General features: G+C 38.7%; 1 protein-coding gene across 9 annotated transcripts in view; it reads left to right on the forward strand.

Moving 5' to 3' along the window:
- lama2 (laminin, alpha 2) overlaps positions 1–20,867 on the forward strand; it is a 171,309-nt gene that overhangs the window by 119,780 nt on the left and 30,662 nt on the right. For 7 of the 9 annotated variants that reach the window (XM_048208189.1, XM_048208190.1, XM_048208191.1 and 4 more), the window contains 11 exons: positions 3,168–3,353; positions 3,433–3,551; positions 3,662–3,779; positions 5,623–5,757; positions 10,413–10,537; positions 10,621–10,707; positions 10,882–11,075; positions 13,731–13,873; positions 14,259–14,357; positions 17,218–17,329; positions 19,819–19,981. In XM_048208189.1, the coding sequence (XP_048064146.1) occupies positions 3,168–3,353; positions 3,433–3,551; positions 3,662–3,779; positions 5,623–5,757; positions 10,413–10,537; positions 10,621–10,707; positions 10,882–11,075; positions 13,731–13,873; positions 14,259–14,357; positions 17,218–17,329; positions 19,819–19,981 (1,481 nt within the window). The remainder of the gene's footprint in view (positions 1–3,167; positions 3,354–3,432; positions 3,552–3,661; positions 3,780–5,622; positions 5,758–10,412; positions 10,538–10,620; positions 10,708–10,881; positions 11,076–13,730; positions 13,874–14,258; positions 14,358–17,217; positions 17,330–19,818; positions 19,982–20,867) is intronic. The other 2 variants (XM_048208193.1, XM_048208196.1) reach the window with 1 other exon arrangement.

The raw sequence follows: 20,867 nt of genomic DNA on the forward strand, positions 1-20,867 counted from the left end.
GGAAGTTACGGTACGCCATCTATTACGAGGCCCACCTCTTATCTTGAAATAACGAGTTGTGTTGAAATAATGAGATATTATGTCGAAATAACAACTTAATATCTCGAAATAATGAATTAATATCTCGAAATAACAAGACATTATGTTGAAATAATGACGTAATAATTCGAAATAACGATTTATGTCGAAATAATGATTTATCTCAAAATAATGAATTATGTCGAAATAACGAGATATGTCAAAATAACATCTTAATATCTCGAAATAATGAGTTATGTCGAAATAACGAGATATTATGTTGAAATAATGACTTAATTTCTCAAAATAACGAGTTATGTCGAAATAACGAGATATGTCGAAATGATTTATCTCAAAATAATGAATTATGTCGAAATAACAACTTAATATCTCGAAATAACGATTTAATATCTCGAAATAAGATATTATGTTAAAATAATGATGTAATAATTCAAAATAACGATTTATGTCGAAATAATGATTTATCTCAAAATAATGAATTATGTCGAAATAACGAGATATTATGTCGAAATAATGATTTATCTCAAAATAATGAATTATGTCGAAATAACAAGTTATGTTGAAATAACGAGATATTATGTCGAAATAATGATTTATCTAAAAATAATGAATTATGTCGAAATAATGAGTTATGTTGAAATAACGAGATATTATGTCGAAATGATTTATCTCAAAATAATGAATTATGTCGAAATAACGAGATATGTCGAAATAATGACTTAATATCTCGAAATAACGAATTAATATCTCGAAATAACAAGATATTATGTTGAAATAATGACGTAATAATTCGAAATAACGATTTATGTCAAAATAATGATTTATCTCAAAATAATGAATTGTTGAAATAACGAGATATGTCAAAATAATGTCTTAATATCTCGAAATAATGAGTTATGTTGAAATAACGAGATATTATGTTGAAATAATGACTTAATTTCTCAAAATAACGAGTTATGTCGAAATAACGAGATATTATGTCGAAATGATTTATCTCAAAATAATGAATTATGTCGAAATAACGAGATATGTCGAAATAACAACTTAATATCTCGAAATAACGAATTAATATCTCGAAATAACAAGATATTATGTTGAAATAATGACGTAATAATTCGAAATAACGATTTTTCAAAATAATGATTTATCTCAAAATAATGAATTGTCGAAATAACGAAATATGTCAAAATAATGTCTTAATATCTCGAAATAATGAGTTATGTTGAAATAACGAGATATTATGTTGAAATAATGACTTAATTTCTCAAAATAACGAGTTATGTCGAAATAACGAGATATTATGTCGAAATGATTTATCTCAAAATAATGAATTATGTCGAAATAACGAGATATTATGTCGAAATGATTTATCTCAAAATAATGAATTATGTCGAAATAACGAGATATTATGTCGAAATGATTTATCTCAAAATAATGAATTATGTCGAAATAACGAGATATTATGTCGAAATGATTTATCTCAAAATAATGAATTATGTCGAAATAACGAGATATTATGTCGAAATGATTTATCTCAAAATAATGAATTATGTCGAAATAACGAGATATTATGTCGAAATGATTTATCTCAAAATAATGAATTATGTCGAAATAACGAGATATTATGTCGAAATGATTTATCTCAAAATAATGAATTATGTCGAAATAACGAGATATTATGTCGAAATGATTTATCTCAAAATAATGAATTATGTCGAAATAACGAGATATGTCGAAATAACAACTTAATATCTCGAAATAACGAATTAATATCTCGAAATAACAAGATATTATGTTGAAATAATGATGTAATAATTCGAAATAACGATTTATGTCGAAATAATGATTTATCTCAAAATAATGAATTATGTCGAAATAACGAGATATGTCAAAATAACATCTTAATATCTCAAAATAACGAGTTATGTCGAAATAACGAGATATTATGTCGAAATAATGATTTATCTCAAAATAATGAATTATGTCGAAATAACGAGATATTATGTTGAAATAATGATTTATCTCAAAATAACGAATTATGTCGAAATAACGAGTTATGTTGAAATAACGAGATATGTCGAAATAATGATTTATCTCAAAATAATGAATTATGTCGAAATAATGAGTTATGTTGAAATAACGAGATATTATGTCGAAATGATTTATCTCAAAATAATGAATTATGTCGAAATAACGAGATATGTCGAAATAATGACTTAATATCTCGAAATAACGATTTATGTCAAAATAATGATTTATCTCAAAATAATGAATTGTCGAAATAACAAGATATGTCAAAATAACATCTTAATATCTCGAAATAACAAGATATTATGTTGAAATAATGACGTAATAATTCGAAATAACGATTTATGTAAAAATAATGATTTATCTCAAAATAATGAATTGTTGAAATAACGAGATATGTCAAAATAATGTCTTAATATCTTAAAATAACGACTTATGTCGAAATAACGAGATATGTTGAAATAATGACTTAATTTCTCAAAATAACGAGTTATGTCGAAATAATGATTTATCTCAAAATAATAAATTATGTCGAAATGACAAGATATGTCGAAATAATGACTTAATATCTCTAAATAATGACTTAATATCTCGAAATAAAGAGTTATTATGTTAAAATAACGAGATATTATGTTGAAGTGACTTAATAATTTGAAATAACAAGATATTATGTCGAAATAATGACTTGTGCTGTCATGACTTTGTAAAACTATTTGTACCTTATTTGTGGAAAGTGTCTCAAAGCATAGTCTAACCATCAGTCTTATTTCATCACTCCTCTCTCAGTGTCACATGATCCTTCAGAAATCATTCTAATATGATGATTTGCTGCTCAAGAAACATTTATGATTATTATCAATGTTGAAAACAGTCATATTTTTGTGGAAACCGTTTTTTCTATGATTATTTGATGAATAGAAAGTTCAAAAGAACAGCATTTATTTGAAATAGAAATCTTGTGTAACATTATAAATGTCACTTTTGATCAATTTAATGCATCCTTGATGAAAAAAAAGTATGTACAGTCTGATTGATTCAGTCATATTAAATAATATTGTTGAATTGTTAATGTTCATTAAAGCAAGAGCTTGTTCTTTCAGATAACAGCCTATGGCGGGAAGTTACGGTACGCCATCTATTACGAGGCTCGCGATGAGACGGGCCGCACCTCTTATGAGCCTCAGGTCATCATAAAGGGCGGCCCCAACAAGGACAAGGTCATGGTCCGCCACATGCCAGCGCTTCAGATTGGCCAGCTGACCCGTCATGAGATTGACATAACAGAGGTGAGCCAATCAGGTTTGATGTGTTAGTTTAATGTGTCACATGATCTCATAACTTTACTTCAACACTGATGTTTTGCAGCACGACTGGAAACACAAGGACGGCAGGAAGATGTCTCGTGAGGATTTCATGGACGTGCTGTTTCATGTTGAATATATCCTAATAAAGGCCTCACACGGCAGCGTCATGAGGCACAGCAGGTAGACACATCCTTAACAGAGATCCTCGATTTCAAACATCACTCAAGTCACGAGGAAGAAGTTTCTCGATACAAGAATAGATCTGAAGTGTGAACGTGTTCGATGTGCAGAATCTCTGAGATCACTCTGGAGGTGGCTGAGGTGGGGACGCCATCACAGGACAGTGAAATCGCCCATCAGATTGAGAAATGTGACTGTCCTCTGGGATACGCCGGCCTCTCCTGTGAGGTAATGGCTTTTGCACACAATATTTGACTTGTAAGAGCCGTTACACTGCCCTCCAAAAGTTTGGAAATGCCCTAGAAAAGTGTGGTTTTGGACAATATTGGCATGAATCCTTTTTAATTTGTGATAATTTTGCTCTGATAAGGCACAACACAAACTACAAAAACATATTTTATTGCATAAACAGTTTATACAGAGACAAAACTTAAATTTTCGATGCATTAGCATTAGCAGCTATCTGACCTAAACTGGGTTCTGATTGGTTCATTGTATTCTAAACTTAATTGGCAATCAATTGTTGAAGCTATTAAGGTGTGCTGACCCAAAATCTTTTACAAACCTGGGCCAAGATTCAACCAGTAACCAGCATCACAGCATGTCTGACTTTGACATGTATATATTGCCATTATTATGTAATCAAAATGAAAATTATTATTGCTGGTGTTTAATGATAATGTCAAGTTACTGTAATGTATTTGCACCAAAAAACGATAAGGATTTATGCTGATATCGTCCAAAACCACACTTTCCCAGGGGTGTTTCCAAACTTTTGGAGGGCAGTGTATGTGCCAGACGTGACATAAATGTAATCATTACCTAACTCATAATGTTTTCATGAAAAATGTGTGTCCATATCATATTTTTCAACATCGGAAGTTTTCAAAACAACTCCACATGTGTAATGGTGGGGATGTTGAAAATTATTTTAATATGCAAAACTGTTAGCCAATCACAGAAGTGGGTCTTGAATGAGACACACCCATCAAATTGAGAGAGAGAGGAGAGAAAACTTCAAAATGAGTGTGTTTTTGATGTAAAAATAACACTATAAGTGGACCTCAGAGAAAATGATACATTTTTTAAAAAAAAATGCAGCTCATGACCCGTTTAAAATTCCAAGTAATGAAATTTGCACATAGATTTATGGCGACGTCCCTGTCACAGTAATTAAGCTGCGTGTGAGAGGTGGCGATGTGCCCTTTCATAACAGGGCTCTAGAAAACCAGCAGCCGAGTGTCAAGAGACGAACAGCTGGGAGTATCGCTGCTCAGCGCTCATCATTACAGCAAGTGTTTCTGCCTCTCAGACTGTTAACGTGTGAAAGCGCTCTCTCGCCGCCAGTCTCCGCCCACAAACTGCTCGTGTGAGATCTTTAACGAGCTCGAGTGTGCGAGACAGACGATTACAGATCAGCGAGTGTCAGTTGTTCACATTCAGGCTGGACGAGGCCGCGTGGAGACAGATGGCCGCAACTCTCAAACGCTTCATACTGTGCTTAATAAAGTATTTTTAAACAGGCGTTTAGCAAGTTCACCCCGAGCAGATGGTGTACTAAATTGACGCGATTAATTTTGAAGAGCGAGGGTGAGAGGGAGTGTTGCTATGGTTTCAGCGGAGGACTATTTTTTCCCTGTATGGACGTGCTGGTCTACATTTCAGTGTGGATTTACAGCACTAGTTGTGATTATGTGCATCTGTAAAAGAATCAATCATATGCATCATGTTTGAGATTCAGACTTTTGTGGCTAGGCCGTATGCAAGCACCCGACAGGATGTGATGTATCCTAATAACACCAAATAGTGCACAATCACTTCACATTGTGACTGATTTCCACCTCAGGTTATGTTTCTAATAAGGCTCATCATCACTTCCCAGACAGCAACATCCGGATCCGGCCCACATCTGGTATATGTGGATTACACGCGGAGCAGATGTGGGCCGGATCTGAGCTGACATTATGTTGCTGTCAGGGTTACTCCTTGCATTGTTAATTGCTGTTAAGTCTCGTCGAGGTGTGTGTGTGTGTGTGTGTGTGTGAGTAACTGTGTGTGATGTGTCGTGCAGGAATGTGCGGCCGGGTTCTACAGGCTCTCTGCTCACACCGGTGGTGCCGCGTCCAGAGCCGGCTTTGGCAGCTGTGTTCGGTGCCAGTGCAATGGACACAGCGACTCATGTGATCCTGAAACGGCCGTCTGCCAGGTACAGCCTTCTTAATCAGAGTGCTTTAACCCTTTATGACTGACACTCCCCTTTCTGTGTCTCTGTTTAAGAGCCAATAGAAACTGAAACTAAGTAGGTAACACAATGATTCTTTTTGCATACAAAATCAGAGACTGTACACGTTCAGATCATGCCTCCAACATGCTCCTGTCGCGTTGTTTTCACCCTCTAATGAGCACAAAGTGAGTTTACTACAAAAACAGCACACAGCTGATAACCGAAAACAAATATGTAGATTTATCATGGCATTTTATTGCTCATAACTTCATGAAAAATGCACAGATCATAGATGGCACATGACTATTTACAGCAGATTCTTGCAATTAAAATGAGCACAAAATCAACATAATCCATTGCATTGATCACAAGATATTACTCACGGAGTGATGTAACATATTTGACTAAAAACATGTCTCTTGTCTTTCCGGGATGCAATGTGTTATCCGATGTTCCCAGAACCATCCATGTTTGTTTTAATGCATCTAACCATTTTAGATGCCCATGGGTGCCACCTAGCAACAAAAAAATGAATAATCAAGTAAATAAAGTAACTAGTTGTAAAATATTTAGTTGTAAGTTTAAAAGTGATGCATTACTTTACTAGTTACTTGAAAAAAGTAATCCGATTACGTAACTCGCATTACTTGTAATGCATTACCCCCAACACTGAAAATAATATAGTGTTTTAAAATTGGGGAAAAACTAAATTTGTGCAAATACGTGGGAACAAATAGTATAAAAATACTGTAAAGATGTCACATGGGGCAAAATGCGTTTTAAGAGGAATGCTATGCAAACATTCTAGTTTTATATTATTTGAAACTGCTACAGGAGTGTAGGGAAGATGCTCAGGTGTTCATTTGCATTATTTTAGCTAAAATCGCTGTGTGAAATGCAAACATGTCCACATTTAAGCATTTCAATGGGCTTAAGTATCTCACCCTTTCACAGGAGATTTAGTTCACATAAAACTGACAGTCATGACCTAAAATGATTTCATTTACAATAATCAATATTAAAATCCATTAGATGGATCAGTCTGATTCACAAATGAATGTTTGTGAACCAGTTCAGCAGGTTCATTGGAATGAATTGTTCGTGACTTTATCACGTCTCAGAGCGGTTTTCAGTTTGAAATAACGAGGAACAACATGTTTTTATGGAATGTTGTGGAGTAAAAAGTACAATATAATGCTTTGGAAAGTAGTGAAGTAAAAGTTTCACCAAATAAAAACTGATAAAAATGTATTTTGTTACTGTCCACCACTGGCTGTGGAAATGAGCCAGACTGGATCCAGCAGCATGTTAGTGGGAAAGCACATCAGAAGATTGAGTACATCAGTCCAGTGCGCAGCGGACACACAGTCGAACTGTTCTCCTAACAGCTCTTGTGAAGCTTCAGGCCGGCCCTGTGCAGAACAGCCCTCTGTGTTCAGTTGCATGCATGCTAATAGCAATGTCATTTGCATTTTACGGGTTTTTGCAAATTGAAAATGGTAAACGAGTGTGTAGGGGGGTAATTTGAGTAATTGAGGTACACAGGAAGTTAATGAAAGTTTCAGAGCGACACGGGCCAGTAAAGCGCAGCTTCAGCAGTCTGATTACTCTGAACGCTGCCACTCCTCCTCCCTGCTCTCTGCTTCTTTCTCTCACTCTGTTTCTTCTTCTCATTCCCTGTGTGTAACTTGAGAAATACAGATCTCTGTATTGGGGGGAATTTATATTCTTTATGTCAAATTTTAATGTTTTAATGTATTGATAATTAGATTCAGAGAGAGCTTTGTTTGAATGTTTTCATGTGCTTATTCATTCGTTCTGTCATAAAATGAAACTGTGTTCTTGTATGTATTATACACTATAACTAGGGCTGTCAATCAGCTAACAATTTTAACTGAATTCAATTAATTGCATATATCTATGTGCTAAGAAAAGTCCCCAAATCAAGATAACACACAGACATTAGCATGCATTTGGTGGGCAAATGAAGTTACAGGTAATTAAACTTTGAAAATCGAGTTTAAACACTGCGTTCTACTCCATTCTGTTTTTATAACATGCAATCCCTATTATGGAATTTTAGTATGTCAAAAGATTAAAAATGTGTATTAATTGCACACTTATTGTGAAATTAAGCGTACACCATTATCTTGTTTAATGTTAATTTTGTCATCATTTTCAATATCCAGCGAAGTAAACCATCAGATTGAAGGGTGATTCTTACAAAACTGTATTTTCTGGTAAGGCAAATGTAGGTGTCTTTCCAAAACAGGACACAAAAGAAACCAAGCAATCGTCTTTACCTTGATTACAATCCGCATAAATCAAAACTTTACTAGCAAGACGCTGGTTTGTTTATCCAGCCGAGAAACATGGTTTGTGTATCATCTAACTGCGTGATGTAAATTACGTTAATGATGAATTTCATGTGCTTCAGTAATTTATTTGCATTATTTGTGTTATATTATTTTAACGTGTTAACATTGACAGCCCTTGTTTATTATGATTTTTCAGATTTTATATCAGATTTCCAGTGTGAACAGATCATGGTTCTGAACTGACCTGCATGCACAAAAGAACGATACAAACAGGGATGCCAGGTTTTTACCACAAAATCCACTCAATTGCTTCTCACAACTAGTCCAAGACTAGCCCAATCGTGTTCTGAGGGGTATCACAGTAAAAACTGCATTCCGAGTGTTTAATATCACGTTAGCACGGTCGCTTCAACCCACGGAGTTGCAAAACAATCCGCGGCAATAGTGAAAAAGTAACCCAATTCTGTGGGAAAATCGTGTACTTGGCAACACACACAGCGCGCTGTCATATGTAAATTGCAAAAAGAAATCGATTATGTGTTTATTTATAGGGCCAGATTTACTAAACGGGGCATAGCATCAGAGAGCATTTCCACAAATGCGCCGATGGGAGTGGCAAGTTTTGCGCGTGATCAACAATTGCAGCCATGTCGCAAAATGTGTTAAGACATGCTTTTTTGGGGGCGTTAAATAACATTAAAAAATTGTGTTGTGTGATTCATTTTAATACTCTCCTCCCACAAATTTTGAAACTCCTACAAATGCATATGCAATAAGGTCAGCCACAAAAACAACTCAGTCCATGCCTTCAATTAATTGCATATATCTATGTGCTAAGAAAAGTCCCCAAAAGATGTTCTTTATGCCATATTTTAATGTGCATTGTGCATTTGCATAATATGCATTTGTAGGAGCTTCCCTTTCAGACACAAAATTTATGGGAGAGTATTTAAATTAATCACGTAACGTGATTTACTAATGTTTGCGCTCGTCAATTTACTGGTATTTGCGTCATTATTTAACGCCCAAAAAAAGCATGTCTGAACCCATTTTGCGACATGGCTGCAATTGTTGATCATGCACAAAACTTGCCTTTTCAGTGCTAATTTTGCATTGCGTGTCTTTAGTAAATCCTGACAGTATTCTTCTAATGCCAAAAGAGGGTTTGCGCTGGTGCAAGCTGTTAGTAAATCTAACGCTTGGTGTGATCTGCTGTGGAAGCCACCGAAATTATGTGCAGGCAATATGAAAAATAAAGACAATGATGTGACAAAAGAGAGCAGAGTATTATAGAGCTGTCTCTAACACATCACTTCCCTCTACTGACTACCTTTCACAACTGTCTTGATAACGTCAGGTATGTAAAATCTTTGAACAGACTCCCATGAAGCACAGAATCGTGACGAATGTTAATCTCGAGTGGCGTAAAAATCGCATGAATTCCGATATGACTGTTCACACTGCGGTCGCATTACAAAACATCTGACCTGTATCGGATTTAATAAGTGGCACAAATCGGAAGTTGCAAATATGAGTGTTTTCAAGCAGGTTTTTTCTGAACACTCCCCCCTTTCGAGGGAACTCCACACTGCATCCGATAGGAACGCTGGGGGCATTCCCAAAGCAATCCTATCGGATGCAGTGTCTCGTTCCCTTTCTCAGGGAACTATGGTTATAGTCATGACCTGAGACATTTTTCTTGTTTTATTTATTTATTATTTTTTTATTATCTGTTTTCATTTTATTTTTTAAGCTTTAGTCATTTTGTTGTCTATGGAAGAGGATTAGGGCCAAAAAGAAAAAAAAAAACATCTCAAGATTGAAGTCATTATAATGCAAGATTAAACTGGTTAAATTTCAAGAAAGAAAGTTTAAATACAATGTTGAGAATAAAGTCATTAAATTTTGAGAACAAAGTCGCGTTTCAAGAAAAAAACTCAATTTCAAATAAAGTTGGGTATGTAAAATCTTTGAACAGACTCCCATGAGCGCAGAATCGTGACGAATGTTGATCTCGAGTGACGTAAAAATCGCATGAATTACGATATGACTGTTCACACTGCGGTCGCATTACAAAACATCTGACCTGTATCGGAGTTACTACCACAAATGGAAGTGGCACAAATCGGAGTTGAAAAGATCAGATGTGGTTTGTGCTGTTCACACTCTCATGAAGAAAACAGATGTGAGTCACATGTGGGCAAAACAATCAGGTTTGGGCCACATTTACCTGCGGTGTGAACGAAGCCAAAATGATTCAGATTGACAGCCTTAGTTATTACCTGTTATAGAGCATTATTAGTGTTTTGTTCTTTCTAGAATTGTCAGCATCACACAGTGGGAGACAAGTGTGAGCGATGTGCTGCAGGGTTTTACGGCGTAGTGCGCGGCTTCCCTGATGACTGCAAACCCTGTGCGTGTCCCCTGCTCAACCCTGAGAACAAGTATGTGACACACACACACTCACACACACACTTTAACTGTGATAAGTCTGAACACACACCAACTTTCCCACCGCTTCTCTCAGCTTCAGTCCCACCTGTCAGACGGAGGGTTTTAATGACTACCGCTGCACTGCCTGTCCTGAAGGCTACGAGGGAAAACACTGTGAAAGGTGAAGAAATGTTTCTAAATGATGAAAAACAAGTCGTTACTTATGTGGCTGCATCTGTCAATAATGTGTTGAAAGTGAGCATGCCTTTTCTGCTGCGTTTCATGTGAGGCGAATCAAAAGGAGCTGCAGTAATTTAGGCCTTTAATGTGTTTAATATCGTTCACGTCTCCGCAGGTGCGCCCCTGGTTTCCATGGTAACCCGAGTGTGTATGGCGGCCGGTGCGAGGAGTGTAAGTGTGATGCGTACGGATCATTTCCCACAGCGTGTGACTCGCGCTCCGGACAGTGCCAGTGCCGTCCCGGCGCCAGCGGACTGAAGTGTGACCAGTGCATGGAGAGGCATGTGTGTGGCCCTGAGGGCATCGTGTGTACGTATGACCGCTGCACGTTCCGGCCTCTCTCTGACCCTGACCTTCATTTGCTACTGTACCTTTAAGACTTCCATATGTAAATGAATATTTGTTTCTTCTGCCATAAACAGCCAGTAATAACAGAGGAGAGATGCAGCCAAAACAAACAACATTTTAATTAGACGTGCTCAGATTTCCCCTCACAAAATGACTGTTTACTTGTGCTGTAATTGTTGGCGGAGCTGGAGAGATCAGATTGTGTTGCTGTGATGTCTGCGGGAACACCTGCTCCTCACCACTGTGTTTGAAATTATGTTTCAGCGATCATGTTTTTTATGATAATTGTGTTGGTCGACCGGACAGATTGGGTAATTATGCATGTGTTTTTCTGCGGATGTGTTTTGTGTGACTTGTGTTACATAATCCAACGTCATTTTACTTTTAAAACACGGTTCGTGTGCTAAAATCTAAATCACTGAAGTCAGAAATGTTAATATAACTCAATAATTAGAGTATACACAGATTCACAGTGTAAATATAATGTTTGAATCGAGAGGCGTTCATGAACTCTTCAGTGCAGTGTTTTTCTTTTCAGGTCTTTTCGCACCTTTACTCGCTCAGTGTTTTGCGTGAAGAGTCTTCCTCACAAGAAATCTTAATAGCTCCGTTTTTTCAGGAGGTTAAATTGAGCGATGCGTTCCGGCCGCGGCGAAAGCCACACGTCTGTCGGTGTCTTTTTTCCTCCCACTATCGCTCGTGGCGTGTCAGACACTCATAATAGGCGGCCAGGAGCTGTTTCACACTCTATGTTAAATTTCACGCTTGAGAAGTCCTTCTCCCTGGAGTTTCACCGCACTCACGTTTAATCTAGAGAGAGGGAAATAAAGAGAGAGGTGCTCTGGGACACGCTCCCTCCACGCAGGTGAATGGAGATGATGGAGGGATACTGGATGAGTGCAAGTGATGTTGTGATAGCAGAGGATGGGAGACAAAAGAGGCCAATAACATTCGTTAACAGCATTCTTGCCCCAGGACCTGTCCATCCTTGGCCGTTAACATGCTTGTCCTTTCAGACTGCGTGTGCCCTCTCTCTCTCGCACGTGCACACACACACACACACACACACACACACACATTCACAGACCGTGGTTATATAGTTATGCCCTGCTCAAATATGAGTAAAGCTGAAGTACTCCAGTTTCTATATGACTAATGTCACAAAATGGCACTGCAAATATGAGTGTTTTCAAGCAGGTTTTTTCTGAACACTCCCCCCTACTGTCAGTCAATCAGATAGTTCCGCCCCAAACTCTCTCCATTGGCCGAGTGAGTGTTGCTATGTCGTGATACTCAAACAGATCCGTGTGATAGAACGCAGTTTTGTTTTAGTATCATTGAGATACTATTGAAGTTTCCCTTTTGAGGGAACTCCACACTGCATTCGATAGGAACGCTGGGAGCGTTCCCAAAGCGATCCTATCGGACGCAGTGTCTCGTTCCCTTTCTCAGGGAACTATGGTTATAGTCATGACCTGAGATGTTTTTCTTGTTTTATTTATTTATTATTTTTGTATTATCTGTTTTCATTTTATTTTTTAAGTTTTAGTCATTTTGTTGTCTACGGAAGAGGATTAGGGCCAAAAAAATGTAAAAAAAAAAAAATAAAAAAAAATCTCAAGATTCATTATAATGCAAGATTAAACTTGTTACATTTCAAGAAAAAAAGTCTAAATACAATGTTGAGAATAAAGTCATTAAATTTTGAGAATAAAGTCGTGTTTCAAGAAAAAAAACTCAATTTCAAATAAAGGTGGAAATAAAATGTTGAGAATAAAGTCATTAAATTTCGAGAAAAAAGTCTAAATAAAATGTTGAGAATTAATTCATTAAATTTTGAAAATAAAGTCATTATGTTTCGAAAAAACTCGTTACAATTTTGAGAAAAACATCAAAATAAAATGTTGAGAATAAAATCATTAACTCATAACTCACCGAAACTCATTAAGAGTTTTTTCTAGAAACACAACAACTTTATGCTCGAAATATAATTTTATTCTCAACCTTGTATTTTGACTTTTTTTTTAAATTTAACAAGTTTAATTGCGCATTATAATGACTTTAATCTCAAGATGGTTTTATTTATTTTTTGGTCATTTTTATTGATTTTTTTTAAATACTATATCTATTTAGTTTTTATTAATTTTATTTCAGATTTAGTTTTGGTTATTTTAGTAAATCAAGTTAAACTAAATGAAAATGAGAGATGTTGCTTTGGCAACTAGCTGAAATTAATTGGCTCAACAGAATTTTTACGAGTCAGATGTCATTATTATCAAGTAATGTGGAGCAGATGTTTGTGTGTAGTGAAGGAAAGGTAAACGTTTCTCAAGATGAAAATACTGTGATTAAGTACAGTACCTGAATGAAGCACTTACAGTAGGTGAGTTAAAATACTTTATAACCGTCCACTAACGTTCCCATATTGACGCAGCACAAATTGACCTTTGAACCTTGACCCTTGAGCATGTATATGCGTTTCTGAGGGGCTTTTTTTCGTGTGAGGTGGTTCTGATGGACCCTGCATGCAGTGTGAAGAGTTTGTAGTGTGAACGCTGCCTGTGGGAGTCTGTGAGCATGTGATACTGTCTGATGTCATGTGTCTCTGTGTTTCAGCGTGTGACGATGACTGCGCCGGGCTCTTGATTCGAGACATGGAGCGTCTGCTGCGTTTGATTGGCAGTGTCAATCTCACTCTGCCCCTCCCCCTGCCATATAAAGTGCTCTATCGATTCGAGAACATGACGGAGGAGCTGAAGGTGAGCCATCCTGAGCATTAAACTGTCAGATATACTTAACTGGTCCAAAATATTATTTAATATTGCTGAATCCACCTAATTTATCCCAACAAAATACATTTTTATGGGTTAAATCAAGTTAAAAAAACAGCTGTTTCAGGTAACAATTACAGGTTGATCTAGTGCTAATTAGCATCTATATTTGAGTTGTTTACAAAATAGAAAATAGTTTTGCATTTATGGCTCCTCATCAAATGATTCATAATTCAGTGATGTCATATTAAGCCCGTAGGCCGGAAACCTCATGGACGTCACTTCGGTGTCATCCTGGTTTCCATGGTGACATGACTCCACCTGTCAGTCATATGTTCACGATAATCATATCTCATCCTCCTGTCTTTGGCAGCACATGCTTTCCCCACAGAGAGCTCCAGAGAGACTGCTGCAGCTGGCCGACAGTAACCTGGGCAGTCTGGTCACTGAGATGGACGAACTGCTCAGCCGGGTGAGTCAGAAACACACGTTAAACTCCAGGTCCTGTGCGCTTTCTTGAGTTATTCAGTGTGGTTTCAGCGAGGAGTGTGGAGGTCTGCAACAGACACACTGGGTCACAAGCACTTCTTCACTAACCGTTCACAAATATGTCTGTGCAAAAGTTCACACTTGCATTTCTTTTCTAAATTCAGCATAAATTTGGTAATAACTGGAAGCACATGTATGTGACATCTGCTGACCTTAGCTGAGTCTAATGTGCGTGTTGTTGTTGTTTTATAGACATTGCATTAGTTAAAAATTTCGGAGAGGCTAGCAATAGCAAGCTAGCTTTGAAAGCATAAGATCCCACCCTCCCTTTAAAGTGTCTCCAAAGCCACGCCTCCTTCAAAACACATGAATGCAGTTATTATTCAAAATGTACTACTAGTGTAGCTCAAGTGTGTAGTTTCCATATGGCTAATGTCACAAAATGGCATTGCAAATATAATGACAGTTTTGAAACAGGTTTCCTGAACACTCCCCCCTTCTGTCAATCAATCAGATAGTCCCGCAGACTGAGAGTTTGGGGCGTGGCTACTGTAGCAGACAGAGTTTGGGGCGTGGCTACTCTAGCAGGCTGAGAGATTGGGGCGTGGCTACTGTAGCAGGCTGAGAGTTTGGGGCGTGGCTACTGTAGCAGGCTGAGAGTTGGGGCGTGGCTACTGTAGCAGACTGAGAGTGTGGGGCGTGGCTACTGTAGCAGGCTGAGAGTTTGGGGCGTGGCTACTGTAGCAGACTGAGAGTGTGGGGCGTGGCTACTGTAGCAGGCTGAGAGTTTGGGGCGTGGCTACTGTAGCAGACTGAGAGATTGGGGCGTGGCTACTGTAGCAGACTGAGAGATTGGGGCGTGACTACTCTAGCAGGCTGAGAGTTTGGGGCGTGGCTACTGTAGCAGGCTGAGAGTTTGGGGCGTGGCTACTGTAGCAGACTGAGAGATGTGGGGCGTGGCTACTGTAGCAGGCTGAGAGTTTGGGGCGTGGCTACTGTAGCAGGCTGACGGAGAGTTGGAGAGTGGGGCGTGGCTACTGTAGCAGGCTGAGAAGTTGGGGCGTGGCTACTTGTAGCAGACTGGAGAGATTTTGGGTGTGGCTACTGTAGCAGGCTGAGAGTTTGGGGCGTGGCTACTGTAGCAGACTGAGAGATTGGGGCGTGACTACTCGAGCAGGCTGAGAGTTTGGGGCGTGGCTACTGTAGCAGGCTGAGAGTTTGGGGCGTGGCTACTGTAGCAGACTGAGAGTTGGGGCGTGGCTACTGTAGCAGACTGAGAGATTGGGGCGTGACTACTCGAGCAGGCTGAGAGTTTGGGGCGTGGCTACTGTAGCAGACTGAGAGTGTGGGGCGTGGCTACTGTAGCAGACAGAGTTTGGGGCGTGGCTACTGTAGCAGGCTGAGAGTTGGGGCGTGGCTACTGTAGCAGACTGAGAGATTGGGGCGTGACTACTTGAGCAGGCTGAGAGTTTGGGGCGTGGCTACTGTAGCAGGCTGAGAGTTTGGGGCGTGGCTACTGTAGCAGACTGGAGTGTGGGGCGTGGCTACTGTAGCAGACAGAGTTTGGGGCGTGGCTACTGTAGAATGTGGAGAGTTTTGGGTGTGGCTACTGTAGCAGGCTGAGAGTTTGGGGCGTGGCTACTGTAGCAGGCTGAGAGTTTGGGGTGTGGCTATTGTAGAATGTGGAGAGTTTTGGGTGTGGCTACTGTAGCAGGCTGAGAGTTGGGGCGTGGCTACTGTAGCAGGCTGAGAGTTTGGGGCGTGGCTATTGTAGAATGTGGAAAGTTTGGGGCGTGGCTACTGAAGCAGACTGAGAGTTGGGGTGTGGCTACTGTAGCAGACTGGGAGCTTGGGGCGTGGCTACTGTAGCGTAGCAGACAGAGTTTGGGGCGTGGCTACTGTAGCAGACAGAGTATGCAGAGTGTGGGGTTGGGGCGTGGCTACTGTAGCATATGCAGAGTGTGGGGCGTGGCTACTGTAGCAGACAGAGTTTGGGGCGTGGCTACTGTAGCAGACAGAGTTTGGGGCGTGGCTACTGAAGCATGTGGAGAGTTTGGGGCGTGGCTACTGTAGCCACGTTGTCAGCAGAGTTTTTCTCTTTCTGTGCACCGTTGGTTCTTGTGTACTGTAGCAGACAGAGTTTGGGGCGTGGCTACTGTAGCAGACAGAGTTTGGAGCGTGGCTACTGTGCAGACTGGGAGCTTGGGGCGTGGCTAGCTGTGTGGGGCGTGGCTACTTAGCAGACAGAGTTTGGGGCGTGGCTACTGTAGCTTTTTCTCTTTCTGTGCACCGTTGGTTCTTGTGTAAATTTGCTGTTATTGGTGAAGCTGTACTTTACACACCGCCTGAATCACTCCTGTAAGATGCTGACCTTGTTGTTTTGTTTTTGAACATGACAGAAAGCCAGAACATTAACTTGTTGAAGTCTGAAGTGTTGCATCAGTTCTGCTCATTTGTGCTGAAGGAAACCTTTCAGCATCTTCTGAATAGTAGTCCTTGATAAAATCGATATATTCCAGTTCTAAAGCAGCTTTTTCCAATAACAGAAGTTCAAGAGCCAGTTAAATAGGAAGACCTCTTCCTTCTGTCCTGTTGGGTTTGTGTAACCGAAATACTCTTGCCAAACTGGAAATATTAGCAGTATTTCTTTCCGTTTTTGTTCACGTTGGCCCCTGAGATGTCAGATCTAATGTGTCTTGTTGTTTTCCTCCTCCGTGTGGTGTTACTGAGGTCGGTTGCTTGTGTGTTTGTTTCTTCTTCACACAGCATCATGTGAGGCTGATCTGAGGCTGTTCAGTAAAATCTCATTGAGATTTCAGAGGGTTTTTTCTCTATCCGTGCAGGCGACTAAAGTGTCTGCTGATGGAGAGCAGACGGCAGCTGATGCTGAGAGGAGCCGCAAAGGAGCCGAGGACCTGGAGCTTTACGTTAGGAACACACTCCTGGCTGCCGAAGGTAATGACAAATGAGAAACTGCTGAGAAGACACGTTCGATTGGTCCATCTGACACTCCAGAAACTGAAATAAAGGTTTTAATGTTTAGGTGAGGTTTTGTAGGAGTGTATAATGGTAGAAGCTGAGCTTGGGATGTAGTTGAGGAGAAGCTGTCTGTGTGTGTGTGTAATTGTACATGGTAGTAAATGAGAAGATAGTTTAGTTAATGAAGGTTCAGCTCACACTATGTGATGCCTTAATTAAAAGAGACAAAATTAATTACTGGAAAAATAATCACTTAAACAGATACTCCAGCCATTGACTGTGTGTGTGTGTGTGTGTGTGTGTGTGTGTGTGTGTGTGTGTGTGTAGTAGTAGTGGGATCCTTCAAGTCATGTCACATTTTTTAACTCTTTATACTGCAAAAACTGATTTTCTTACACTGTATTTTTGTCTTGTTTTCTACTTCTAATATCTAAACATTCTTAAATCAAGATACCATTAGATTATTTCCAGATTATTTCTCCGATCGGCTATCATGTGAATGCAGTTCATACCTGAGAGGTGTTTTCACAACAGATGGTGTCGTCTCTGGACATCTAAACATCAGACGGACACTCTCACCCACCCAATACATGCAGATTAAAGCCATAAACACACAAAAAAGTGGTTAATTTATTTTCTTGGATATGTGTTTGGCAGTTAAAGCCAGCATATTGCACTTTGGTCCTCTGGATTTTGATAAGTGTCCAACAAGCGTTTCCAAAAAACTGCTCGCAGAAGTGTAGGAGAGCAGACAGAGGAAGAGCTTCATTATCCATTCAGTGCATGAGCTCCCTGCTCCAGTAAACCGCCTCGTCTCTCATCTCCTCTCGCACGCTAAACGAGTAGGAATCAAATGATTCTGTCCACCCCAAAGACCCGAGCTGCGTTTGAAACTCACTGTGCAATTATTTCCAGCTCGGCTCGTTGGCAGGTATATACTGCGCTCTTTGTAGTCTATCGACTGTTTACGTTTGAACTCTCGAGGAATTTCAGAAACGCATGTAATTATAGCTCATTTTCATCTCAATTTAATGATTTTTATTTAAATTAGAATATGCCGAGAAGCTTGCTCGCTCTTTTATTTCGCTCCCGTTTGATTGGGATTTTATTTCTGAATCTAATTTAATTTGATTAAAGAACATTAACTCTGCTGAGTCCAATTTGAACTTCCTTGAATCAACCTGAAGCCAGTCACACCCATGAAAATGAAAAGGAAGTGAAAAGAAATGTGTGGCAAAGTTAAGTTTGTTGTCTGTCGGGGGTTCTGGAGGATTCTGGCAGGTGCATGATGATGATATTTGCACGAGTCAGAGCTCCAATCAGAATGTGATGTGTGTTTACTAATATTTACAGTATCGTGTGTGTTGTTCAGTGTTATTTTAGTATCATTCAGATAATATCATTTTGAATTAGATCTATAGTTTGTATAATTTATTTGCTATTTTCATTTTCATTTTAAAGTTGTAGTACTTTAGTTGTTTTTGTCATTTGCATTAGATTTATTTTTAATATGTCTATGTAGTTTTTATTATTACTTTAGTTTTAGTTATTTTAGTACATTGACTTAAACTAAATAATTTTAAGCTGAAATAATTTTAAATGCACTATATTTAGAATTCAGAAACTCTTGTTATTAGCGACACCAGTGGCCATTAAGTGAACTGCAGCAGCAACTCGTGCTCGTGCACACATAACGCACAAGAGACTGAACGTGATTCAAGACCAAAATATACTCATGGCGAAGTTATTTTTCGTTTTTACTTAGAAGTAAAAAGACGTACCTTTGCAGTGATATTGTTAACAAACATCTCAACTCTGCCCACATTTAGATGAATATGTAAATATGTGCTGCACGCTCTAAAATAAACACAACAAAAATGAGAAAACAGCAGTTCAGAAAGCATCTGATCATAGTGATGTGGATGTTTAAACCAGCTCTGAGATTCACCGGTATCATGACGACAAAATGACACTGTAATGATAGTTTGATTATGAAGTATATTTGAGACCATATAGATCAGGCTATGTGAGATTATAGTTTAAATTATTCCCTTGTATGACACATGAATGGCTCTTTCAACATCATCTTGATTACTGTATATGCATTTGTTCATTTCATGTGCAATTGAACAGAAGAGAGTCAGAAGAGTGTAAACGTCACATCCTTTTTCCTGGCGAAACCGATTTGAGTTCTTCACATAAAAATCAGTCTGCAGACTTTCATAGACAACCTAGAAAGCCGTGGAAGGTCTTGGTTTTCATGTTTCGTTACGAGCTGTTCACACATTGGCAATATAAAAAGCGATTAATACATGAAAATTCTTACATTTTAATTTATTTCAGTTCTAATTTATTCCATTCGAGTGACAAAGGATTTTATGGTTTTACTTTGGTGTTGTGTCCCTGCTGCTCACGTGTGTGTGTGTGTGTGTGTGTGTGTGTGTGTGTGTGTGTGTATTGTCCAGCTCTACGGGACAAAGCTCGTGAGCTGAACGCGACTCTGGGCATGAGGGAAGGGGCTCCAGAGAAGAGTGTGAACGAGATGAATGACGAAATCCAAGCCATGCTCGCAGAACTACGCAAACGACAGCTCTCCGGCAAGAAACACATCGCTGACGAAGAACTGGGGTAAAACACCCACACACACACACACAGATGTAGTGGCAATGATCTAGACAGGTGGAGCTGGGGAGGTGGAGGGGTTCAGATTAAAGGATTAGTCCACTTTTAAATAAAATTTTCCTGATAATTTACTCACCCTCATATCATCCAAGATGTTCATGTCTTTCTTTCTTCAGTCAAAAAGAAATTAAAGTTTTTGATGGAAACATTCCAGGATTTTTCTCCATATAGTGGACTTCAATGGGCACCAAACAGTTGAAGGTCAAAATTAGTTTCACTGCAGCTTCAAATTGTTCAACACGATCCCAGATGAGAAATAAGGGTCTTATCTAGTGAAACCATCGCTCATTTTCTGAAAAAAATTGAAAATTATATAAGTTTTAACAATTAGTTCAAACTTTGACCTGTGGAGGGCAGTAATACACTTAACAGCGTCTACACTGCTGGAATTCTAATAGAGAAGAAGAAGAAGAGAGCTAAGTTCAAGATGAGCATTTCTGGTTAAAACTTATATAATTTTCAATTTTTTTCAGAAAATGAGCGATGGTTTCACTAGATAAGACCCTTATTTCTCATCTGGGATCGTGTTGAACAATTTGAAGCTGCAGTGAAACTAATTTTGACCTTCAACTGTTTGGTGCCCATTGAAGTCCACTATAAGGAGAAAAATCCTGGAATGTTTTCATCAAAAACCTTCATTTCTTTTTGACTGAAGAAAGAAAGACATGAACATCTTGGATGACATGAGGGTGAGTAAATTATCAGGAAAATTTAATTTGAAAGTGAACTAATCCTTTAACTCTGATAGCACTGCAGGACTAGCAGAAAACACTAAACTAGACTATTTGAAAGTTGAGCATGCAATCTCATTGGCTACAGAATCAGCAGAGGC

This window comes from Megalobrama amblycephala, linkage group LG11 (assembly GCF_018812025.1).
Source record: "Megalobrama amblycephala isolate DHTTF-2021 linkage group LG11, ASM1881202v1, whole genome shotgun sequence".
In the NCBI taxonomy this organism is placed as follows: Eukaryota; Metazoa; Chordata; class Actinopteri; order Cypriniformes; family Xenocyprididae; genus Megalobrama; species Megalobrama amblycephala.